This window comes from Corylus avellana, chromosome 2, assembly GCF_965113065.1.
Source record: "Corylus avellana chromosome 2, dhCorAvel1.hap1.2, whole genome shotgun sequence".
Lineage (NCBI taxonomy): Eukaryota > Viridiplantae > Streptophyta > Magnoliopsida > Fagales > Betulaceae > Corylus > Corylus avellana.
Genome location: NC_142491.1, coordinates 29,223,768 through 29,235,207, shown reverse-complemented (window position 1 = coordinate 29,235,207; position 11,440 = coordinate 29,223,768). Strand labels below are relative to the sequence as shown.

The 11,440-nt window shown below is 37.1% G+C and overlaps 1 protein-coding gene across 1 annotated transcript; it reads left to right on the top strand.

Annotated features, from left to right (window-relative positions):
* Positions 1-1,226: 1,226 nt before the first annotated feature.
* Positions 1,227-11,440, top strand: LOC132168092 (Remorin family protein). The gene is made up of 6 exons (XM_059579168.2): positions 1,227-1,742; positions 1,836-1,983; positions 2,296-2,922; positions 4,332-4,806; positions 6,057-6,138; positions 10,964-11,440. The coding sequence occupies exons 1-6, from the start codon at positions 1,713-1,715 to the stop codon at positions 11,165-11,167; spliced, it is 1,566 nt and encodes a 521-aa protein (XP_059435151.2). The 5' UTR covers positions 1,227-1,712; the 3' UTR covers positions 11,168-11,440.

Genomic DNA, 11,440 nt, shown 5'->3' with positions numbered 1-11,440 from the left:
AACTTGGGCACAACTTTATTTATTTATTTTTTTAAAAAATACCAAATAAAAGAAGGACCAAATTGACTGCAATTGCTTCATAAACATCTTTTATTTGTATTTTGTTTTTTTTTTTTTTTTTTTAAGGGTTAAATACTTCAGGCCTCCCTGGGTTTCACAACTTTATTTTTTCCCAATTAGGGTTTCATTTTTATCACAGGAGGTCTCTGTGGTTTTGATAATAAGCCAAGTTAGTCCTCCGTCGGTTGACTTAACGAAATTTCACGTGAACCAATCAAAGGTTGACATGTGGCATCTACTTAAATTTTAAAAAATAAAAAATAAAAAATAAAAAAGAAAAATGTATTTTCTAAAAAAAAAAAAAAAAAAAAAAGATTGGCCACCCCCATCCGGCCACCCTCATGGAGCCTTAGGGTGGCCGAAACCACCCCCAGTGGGTACTTGAGCCACCCCCATCGAGCCTAGGGGGTGGCCGAAACCACCCCCAACCACTATTGGGGGTCGTTTCGGCCACCCCCAAGGCTCCATGGGGGTGGCTTGACCACCCCTAGTGAGTACTAGTGGTGGTTTCAGCCACCCCCATGGCCAAAGGGGGTGGCAAAGCCACACCCAGTGGGTACTAGAGATGGTTTCGGCCACCCCCATGGCCAAAAGGGGTGGCTCGGCCACCCCCAATCTTTTTTGTTTTTTTTTTGTTTTAGAAAATATATATATTTTTTTAATTTTTTTTTTAAAAAAATTAAGTAGGTGCCACGTGTTAATATTTGATTGGTCCACGTGAAATTTCGTTAAGTCAACTAACGGTCAATTGATGAAGAACTAACTTGGTCTATTATTAAAACCACAGGGACCTCCTGTAATAAAAATGAAACTCTAGGAGGAAAAAATAAAGTTATGAAACTCTAGGGACTAATTTAGTATTTAACTCTTTTTTTAAATTAAAAATGAAGGAAAAAGTTGTGCCTAAGTTGGGCAAAAAAGTTGGAGTTGTATCATACCTTTTTTTTAAATGACAGAAATTTCATTAAACCTGGTTTGTAAGTGTCATATTTTACAAGTTTTTTTTTTTTTTTTTTTTTTTAAGAATTATTTATTGTTATTTCACTAATTTATAAATTCAAATATTAATTTTTGAAAAACTAAAACACTTAGAATGACACTTTTTTACTTATTAGGATAATTTGAAGGAAATTTGTGTCATTTTTAAAAACCCGAATCCCCAAGCATGAGACCTCAACGCTGTTTTCTAGGGTTTGCGAGGCCGAGAATGGCAAATATTGATTCACTGAATGGATTGTCAGTTGGAGCAGTGAAGCTTGAGTCTTTGCCGTGAATGGTGATGGCACTCTAGATTTGTGGCAGAAAGTGGAAGATTTCTTATATTCTCAAGCAACAACGCTCTCTCTCTTCCATTTATCAAAACGAAATTAAAAAATAAAAAATAAAATAAAAGTGAAAAAGCAAAAAAACTAGGCTTAGCTTAAATCCTCATCGCGTAACGCGTTCTGTGGCGGCTCTGAGATTGGATCGGTGTCTTCTAAGCATCAGTTTTAGTTGAAGTTTCTTATATAAAACATGGCTGATTATGCTGGAAATCCGGAAAAAAAGACGTAGAAAAATTTATTATAGGCAATTCTAATGTGCTTTGCTTGTGAAAGTAGACATGTTAGAGACTCATTTTAAGGAAAAATATTAGGATATGATGCCTAGCAATGGAGTACCACAGGATCCAAAAACCTCAGGTCCCTTTCTTTCTCAGTCTCTCTTTCTTCCTTTTTCATCCCCCATTCTCTAAATTCGTATATATATATAACCAATGCAAATGTGAATTTCAGGGTGGGGGATCGTCGCCGGGGAAGTTGAGGACGATGCTTCTCGGAGTGGACAGGAAGCCCAAGGAAGCGGAAGACCTTCACTCTACTTTCACCTCCAGATCCCATTCTTCTTCTTCTTCTCCACCTCCTCCTCACATTCATGACGCAGGTACTTGCTGTGCTCCGTCTTTCCTTTCATTCTCTGTTTGGGAAGCTACTTCTGCTCTGCTCTATTTTCTTTTCATTTTCTCTGGCCTTTCGCGGGAGCCAATCGGAGTGATTGCCACTGTTTGGCTTGCCGGATTTTTTATTTTTTATTTTGCACCTGGGAAATGTTTCCCATCTGGACAATCAGTACCTTTTGGTTCAAGGGTCTTGAGTTTTATTTTATATGTATCTGAACAGGAAACGGTATTGTATGTTAAAAAGAAAATGCTGAGTTTCTGAGATTCATTAATTGGCAATGGAAAACATTTTTCAGGTGGTAGCGGCTCTGATAATTGCAAAGATGTAGATGTTGTGAGTGTTCTTCCTGAATGCTCCACTTCAACTGCAACCGACTCATTAGGCTCGGAGATGGTTAGTGATCGGAGATTGACGGATAACGCATTTAACAAATCAAGGCTTAGCACCCAAGAAGACCCTCCTTTGGATTACGATAATGCGCATGATGGTATGAGCATGTCCTCTTCTGTTTTTGAGTTTCAGAAGGCCGAGCGGGGTGCACAAAGAGTGCCTCTTAGGCCTTTCTCAAAACCAGCACCATCCAAATGGGATGATGCCCAGAAGTGGATAGCAAGTCCTACTTCAAACCGGCCAAAGACGGGCTTGGCTCAGGTGCATGGTGAGCAAGGAATTGGATCACGAAAGACAGCTAGTGTTGGTTATGGAAGCTGGCAGCCATCCACCAAGGTTGTTGTTGAAGTACTGGATCAAAGAGTGGTTCCTTTTGGAGAACCGGATACAAAACGGATTGATACAACTCAAGCTAAGATGGATTCTTCAGGGACAAAGTGTGTCAGTTGGGAGGATGATCATCCCTATCCAATTGCAGATTCATATGGCCAGTCTGTGCTCATGATTGAGAACTCTGTTGGAGAGTCAGCAAGTAAGAATTTATTTATTGTAAAGATTGGTTCATATTCTCCCTTGTCTTTTGTCGCTATGCATGTTATTGAAGTATCGTAGTGGATTTTGTTGATACTTACATTCTTAGCAGAAAAAAGTCTTACACTTTGTAGAATGCAATTACATTAGACGACTATTTACTCTGTTCTAAGTTCGAGAAAAAGATGTCGTGCTTTTCTTAGGATTAATCCATCTTATATTGTAGGACTTGTGATTGTATAACACACTGTGACTTTGACATGCTATTGTAATTATGTGTTTTCTTAAACATTTATAGTCGGTCCTACATTTGCGTAAAAGAAAATTTCTATATGTCCGTGTTTGTCTTTGTTGGGCTCTAGTGTGGGAGGTGTATTTAAGGAATGACAACTCTATCACTTGCTTTGTGGCATTCCCATCTTTTTTACTCGGACATGTTAGGAATACCATCCAAATACCTACCTTTCTGGTTATTTTATTAGTGAGTTGAGCTGTTAGGGTACCCAAAATCATGGCCAAGTGGAGTAAGTTTCTGGCTGAAAACTGTCATACAGACAAGTGCAAGCAGCAAGCAGCTTGGACTTGTACATCCTGTTGGACTTGTATATCCAATTATCTGTTTGAGTCTTTTCTCTGGTACCGCTTAGACAACTTTTGTCTGAACTCTTCTAGTTTCTACTATTATTTTTCTGTATAAGAAACTTAACTGAAGGAACCAGATAGACAAGATCACCGAAGGCACATAATTGAGCATTTTCATATCTAGGCTGCATGTCTGTAGGGCTCCTATGAGCTCCTGTGAGAGCTTTCTAGCTCCTAAACATAAATTTTGTCATTGAACCACTAATCAATCTTTAAGTTATACAAAACCTGTGTTCAGATATAAATCATTGGCTTCATTTTGGTGAAATTTTGAAAAGGTACACAAAATCTTACATCAGTAGTGGGCTTTCCAAAATTCTCTGAATCATCGACTAAGTTTAGCAACAAGTCTCTCACATTTAAGTTTGGCACAAGGTTATATAAAGTGGCTGTGCTTGTGCTGCTGCGAACGACTAATCTAGCTTACATTTTCATACAAACTTTGGTGGAAATTGATCTTATAAGGAAAAAACAGATATATAGATACATAGATAAATATGCTGAAAAAGATATATAGATAAAGGAGACGGTCATCCGTTTCATTTACAAGAGTATGAAGAAAACATGGAAAGGTTATCCACTCTCATGAGAATGGTAGTTCCTTTAAGAGAAAATTATTATTTGTAATGACAGAACTTTGGATTTAAGCTACGTGGGGTGTTCTGTCTCCAAAGATAAAACTACTTTCATCCATAATATATGTGGAAATGCACTACAATAATAACTTGGAACTTGCTGGTTAAAAAAGTTTCCTTGTTATTTTGGCAGTTAATCTAAGCCGGCATGGTTCATCTGTAGCCATCCAGAGTGCAACTACATTTATACAACCCCCCTCAACAGCTTGGTCTGTATCAATGAGAGATATGGGCACTGAAATGACTCCAATTGCTAGCCAAGAACCTTCCAGGACTGGAACTCCTGTGAGGGCAACAACACCGATTCGCAGCCCAACTTCTTCTAGGCCATCTACTCCTGCCAGAGCTGCCCCTGCTTCATCACCATCTAATCCTAACAAGAATGAGTTGTCTGAAAAGGAGCTACAAATGAAAACTAGGAAAGAGATAATGGCCCTTGGGACACAGTTGGGCAAAATGAACATTGCTGCTTGGGCTAGCAAAGGGGGGGAGGATACGGATGCATCCACTTCACTGAAAAGTTTAGCATCGGAACAACCAGCTAAAAGTATTGTTGAGCCACGTGCAGCAGCTTGGGAGGAGGTAGAGAGAACCAAGTATATGGCCAGGTTAATTCATAAAGCCTTTGATTTTATTGATTTATTTATTTCTGGGTAAAATTACACTTTGCTCCCTCCCCTCCCAAACTACCACCCTAATTGCATTTACTCCTCCAAACTACAAAACTCACTGCAACATGGACTCATAAACTACCAAAATGTTTCGAGTTTCTCCTTGTTTCAAATTGAGCCATTATTTTGGATGAAAAATGTTACCTGTGCTTGCCTGTCACGTGTGCTTGAGCCGTTTCTCTTGCCAAAATTACCCATAGTTTGAGGAACAAAATCACAGGGTAAGCCAAGTTGAGGGTTGAGCTCTAAATAGAGGGGTGGGCTACGCAGCCATCCCCTCTCCTTTTGTTGGGGGGGTGGTTGCATGGCCACTCCCTCTGTTTGGAGCTCATCCAAGTCTCAGCTTGGCTCACCCTTTGTCCAGGGCAGTTTTGTAATTTTGTCCTTCAAACTGGGGTAGTTTGGTCGAATAAACGGCTCATGCACACGTGACTGGCACATGTGATATTTTCCACCCAAAATAAAGACCAGATTTGAAACATTTTGGTAGTTTATGGGTCTGAGTTGCAGTTTGGAGGTGTAAGTCTAATTGGGGTGGTAGTTTGGTAGGTAAAGTGTAATTTACCATTTATGTTTTCTGTTTACCCCCGCAGAATTTCAATATGGATTACTAATATATATTCTCACCCCTTCACACACTATTTCAAGCATCAACAAGTGACTGGTTAAGGAATGCCTGATACTCGTCAACAAAAAAAGAAAAAAAAAGAAAAAAAAAAAGGAGTGTCTGATTTTTACAAATGTAGAACAAGTGTAATAAATACATATATCTATATTACAATGATTATTGAGAAATGTCTGTATGGATTCATCTAGTCAAATTGAATTTTCTATGGATCATTTTCAAACTTAGGGGCAGGAGACCAAGTGAAGTGCTTTCTTGGTTTTCTGTATAATGTAGTTACTTTTGAAGCTTGCATCCTGTACGGAGTAGTATTGCGCTTTATAGTTCAAACAATACCTGTTGGATAAACATTACATCATTTAAGTGAGAAAATAAGAGATAAGAGGATTTCTGAATTTCTCCTCCTGTAATGTACTGGGTTGTTGGAGCAGAATACTTGTATGGGCATCTAAGCCATACAAAGAAATATATGCATTATTTATGCTTGAGTTTTATTTTTTCTTTTCATTATTTATTTGCAGTATATGGTCTGAAGTGACTAGTCATGACTTAAATTATTCAGGTTCAAACGTGAAGAGATGAAAATTCAGGCATGGGAGAATCATCAAAAAGCTAAAACAGAAGCTGAGATGAGGAAAATTGAGGTACTCTATATTTTCTTTTTGTCTGCTCATTTCAATTATATTTGCTGTGTCCCTTAATTGTCTAAAATACAAACCCTAGACAAAATCACCTTGTAATTTGATTCATGGCTTCCTCAATATGATATTTTATGTTGTAGCTAGAATGATGCAGGATCTTATAGTGCAGTGCCAATGACTAAGGATCTAAGGGAAAGTAACAGAATTTATGCAGATCAGTAACATGTTGTGTTTGAGGCTGGAAAATTAGTGTTTACGGCTAGAATCTAAGTAAAGGGTCTGGTAGCCAACTAACAGCAAGTAAAATGGAAAGAAAATAAAGAGAAAGAAGAAAGATCAACCTAACATCATAATTAGGGTTCTTGAGCATTACCCCAAGAGAAAGATGCATCACAAATCAAACAAGCAGCTATATTTTCCATATTTGTTTTCATTAACATCTAAGAATATTGATAGATGATTACCGTGGGGACCAAGTTTCTCAAAGACAACTGAAACCAGAAGTAACGTACATTCAAGAGGGTCCACATACTGATCAAAACAAAGACATAAGAAAATAGACCTCGCATAATCAAGCCAACTATGTGCTGGGAACAGTATAAAAGGACCAAAATGTCTCTGACTTGAGAACTATTGAAAAATGAAAATCTGACAGCAGCATTTCAGCTTCTTAAGCAATTTCCTGTTTGCCTTTGAATCAACCTTAGGGTCTCTTTGTGTTTGCGATTTCAAAAAGTGCGATTTAAAAATAATGATTTGAAAACTTGATTTTTAAAAACACAGTTAAGTGTATGACAAAATCGTGGTTTGACCTTTAAAATCATAGTTTAGCCTTTAAAATTGTGCGTTTTCATAAAAACACCTTATCTGCGATTTGAAAAAACCGAAAATCTGCATTTTCAAATTGTAATTTTTTAAAAACACAATTCTAAACAATTCATTTTCTGCGATTTGGTTTAAAATCACACTTTTTGTATTTGAAATCGCAATCCCAAACGCACCCTTACCTCTTCTGCTGGAGTACTTTTCTCACCTCCATGGCATATTATTTGCATCAAAGAATGATTGACATGCTAGAATGCTAGACTGCAAGCGAGCGTATTGCTGGAAGGTTGTAGGAGCATCAAAATCATATATCTTAAGTTGTGCACATAGATGTAATGAGTGCATCATATTCTAAGCTTGCAGTTTTATTAGTTGCAATTACTTATACAAAAAAAAAAAAAAAAAGTTTTATTACTTGCAATTTGCAATATCAATGGCATCCCATTATGCCATGTAACCGGTTGATATTGACATTGAAACTGTTTCTTGGACAGCCAGAAAAGGAAAGGGCTGTAACAAATAACAAAGTACATATATAGTGGTATAAAAATTCAAATTCATTTTATGCTAAGGTTCACTTGTATGTTGTATTAGGTATTTCTCTTGTATACTTCATGCGTACTAAAAAAAATGAAAAAGACAATGTTTCATTTTATTATTGTTATTATTTTATTATTGGGGGGGGGGGGGGGGGGGGGGGGAAGGAGAGGAGGTTGGCCTAAAAAAGCAAATATTACATCTTAATGTCTCCCCCTATTTGATTTTGACATTTTCGGTAGACATAAAGATTAAATTGCAGAATTGCTTTAAGAATAGTTTAAAGTGATTTTAGTTGGATACAGACAATGCATGTTTGGAGAGCCGATATTTGAATACATTTGATTGTGAATTACAATTTAATCAAGAGGAAATGTAGAGAGATGATTGAAGCTGGTTCTGAATTTTAACAAACATATTTTGCCATCAAATCTTTCTCCAACGGGTCGTGGTATTGTTAGAGTACTAGGCATGCCTTAAATTTTTTAGAAGAGAAACAACAATATTTCACTTAAAATAGTTGCTTTAAGATGGAAGAAGTCCTTTAGATTGATTCGTTTTGACACAGAAAATGAATTGTAGTTATGAGATTTTTATTATAAAATAGTTTCTCGACTTAAGTTTGTATATGATGCATGACTTAGAGTGAACAAGGGTATTAATGCTTTGTATCTGATAAGGTATCTTTAGTGTATGCTAGCTAGCCGAGCTCATAAAGTCCCTAGGTGTTGTACTTGAGACCTGGATAGAGTACTGATCACACCAGGGCCACAATGTCTTGTGTAACCCAGCCATTGGATATGGTCTCTTTATGGCTTGAGCATCTTGATATTGGTTGAGTGCGAAAGGAAGTGGGGCTAAAGTTTGTTGGATTCCTTCTAAAAGGAAATTGTTTAAGTCTAACTATCATGTGTTATCTACTTCAGCAAGTTTTCCTCTTCCTTAGAAAAGTTATTGAGAGTGGCGGTCTTTGTGTGGAGGGCAACTTTAGAGAAAATCTTGACTTGGGATAATTTATGAAAGATGAACGTTATTTTGATGGAATGATATTGTATGTATAAGAAAAGTGGGGAATTTATTAATCACCTCCTTCATTGTGAGGTTGCAAGTGAATCATGGAGTTGGCGTTTCCAATTGTTTGATGTTATATGGGTTATGCCTCAAAGGGTGAGAGAGTTGTTGGTGAGTTCAAGTCGACAATTGGGAGACTTTATTGCTTTGGAAGTGTGGAGGTTGGCTCCTTTGTGTTTAATGTGGTGTATCTGGAGAGAACGGAACGCAAGGAGTTTGAAGATTGTGAGACTGTGATGTTAGAGTTGAAGTTGTTGTTCCAATGCCTTTACTATAGTAGCGTTCAATAGCTAGCCCGCTTCTAATTTCTCTAAGTTTTATGAGTTTTATTCTTCCTTTTCTATACATTAGGGCGCAGGGTTGCTCCCCTTTGGTCTTTTAATGAATTTAAAATATGGCTTGTGTGGTTCTTAGATAACTGTTTTCACCTCTTAGAAACCTATTTTCTAGAAACAATGAGAAATATGGAATCCTTACAGATTTTGGTGGCTTTGGTCCGTGAACGAAAGGCAGAAATAAGAAAGTGAGAACATCATTTTAGTGATCCCTGAAAATTCCCAAAATTCCCGAAACTGTTTTGGTTGATTTTTAAAGTGTGAAAAAAATATATTTTACATTTCCTTGTATGCTTGAGATCACAGAACCAAAAAGGCCTATAGTATATCAAAATCATGGAGAACAGGATGTTACTTCTGGCGAATTAATCCTTCTGACATCGTCTCATGGTTTTGGGAAAACAAAAGGCTAAGAAGATAAATGAGTTATGATTAAGCATTCTCAATGAAGTGTTTTTAGTTATGCAAGTCTGGCTGTTACTCTTAATAAAGGAATGAATCATGGTAAAGTGCATGAAGAATCAACGACAATGAGTATGGTAGTCAGTCAATTATATGATCATTTCAGCACTTATAAATAGCTATAGGCACATGGCATGTAGGTGCATGGCTACACCACACTGCAAATTATAAGGACAGTTCTGTGTGTTTGTTAATTTTTTAATATAATTTTTGTTCAGTCAAATCTACCATGTTCATATTGGACTTCACAGAAAATTGACTAGGTAGAGGTTTCAGTCAAAATGACTTGTAAGCTTCCTTGATTTATACCCTGTTTTGGGATGGGCAGTCAAAAGTTAGAGTCGTATCTGATCATAGTTATTAGATTTGAATTTGCTTAGCAAACTGAAAAAAATATGAATTCTCTTTTGAAGATATATTTTGTAAATTCAATGATCTACATTTTGAGGTGCATTTTCTAATAGACTTTTATTACATTTCTGACTTTCTGTTGAGTGTGTAAATTGCACTAAAAATATTTATTTGAGTAGTGTAGAGGGCTTTTACACATTTTAAATCCAACTGGCGCTTAATTTTCAGGAGGAGAGAGAGAGAGAGAGAGAGAGTGGGGTAAAGGAAAATGAAAAGAGTTATATTAGGTTTACTGGAAACAAAAAAAGGTATTTGTTTGCTTTTCTGGAAGCTTTAAAAGGAGAATTTGAGATTTCACTTGCCTATACGTGAATGTTCTAAATTTTCTTAGGTTTGTAAAGGATCATGTCAATGAAGGAAAATCCAAATCCAAACAGATGCTTCTAACACAGATGAGTGATTCTTGTAGAGCTTTTACAGTTTTCCAGAGAGATCTTTCTGTTTATCAACCTACTCCTTATGATTGACTTCCCACAAAATATTGCTTGTGAGAAGCTTGCTAGAGATGCAGCCTCATGCATCCTGCCCTATTAGTTGTTATTGAATTGTGGTATTATGCCTTCAACTGTCAGCTTTTGTCTTTTGCATTATACTTTTTCCTAATAGGCAAACACAACTCATACACTCATATGGAATTGAACTCGTGACCTCACCCTCCACTCATTTTTTTTTTGTGAGGGGGTTCCTTGTGATTTACATTTTCTAGATCTTAAATGATTATAAGAACGGGAATGTGTCGTAAAACAAGGAAAGTGTCCTCTCGGGTTTGTCACTTGGAATCCTAGAGTACCTGCTTGTCAGACATGACACAAAATGGGCACATCTACCATGATGCAGCTGATGCTGCATTTGTACCTACCCGTGTCAAGGTGGAGATGGGAAAAAGATTCCTATAATTATTTTTCCCCCTGCCTTTTCTTGAAGCGCATTCTCCATTTTTGATGTTGAAATCTTGGGGAGTTTTAGTATAGTATAGCCCTTTATTAAGTTGACAAGTTTGAGTTGACATTTCAGATTTCTAGTTAAATGAGTATTCGTGTTGTTCCAATATTTCGATTAGAACAAATATTTCGATTATCAAAGAAACTTGGCAGGTTCATATACTCTTTAGTAAACTTTATCTTCACGTCTATGATCATACAAAAACGGTTGAGTTAATCTATATTTTGACGATGTCTGGCTTTTAGGTAGAGGTTGAAAGGATGAGGGGACAAGCACAGGATAGGCTTATGAATAAACTAGCAGCTACAAGGCACAAGGCTGAAGCAAAGCGAGCAGCAGCTGAAGCCAAGAGAAACCGGCAAGCAGCGAAAACTGAGCAGCAAGCAGAGTATATACGAAGAACTGGTCGCATCCCTTCCTCCTTTTCCTGCTGCAGTTGGTGCTCTTAAAATTTGAAACACCTTCTGCTGAGGCTTTGTGTTGCTCTTGCTTGTCTCATTTTTTTGCATATGTTTCGTGTGTGTTTCATGTGCTGTGTAAAGTAGCCTGTGCTTCTTATTATACATGAGCATGTTGATATCATCCAATCCTGGTGTAAAAACTATGACCTGGTTTTGCTACGTTTATGAAGAAAGGAAGTGCTTCCGATATTAGTATTATATGGAAACATTTGTTTGGAAAAGTTATTAAGGCACCAGGCACCAAGGTGTGAGGTTCAAACT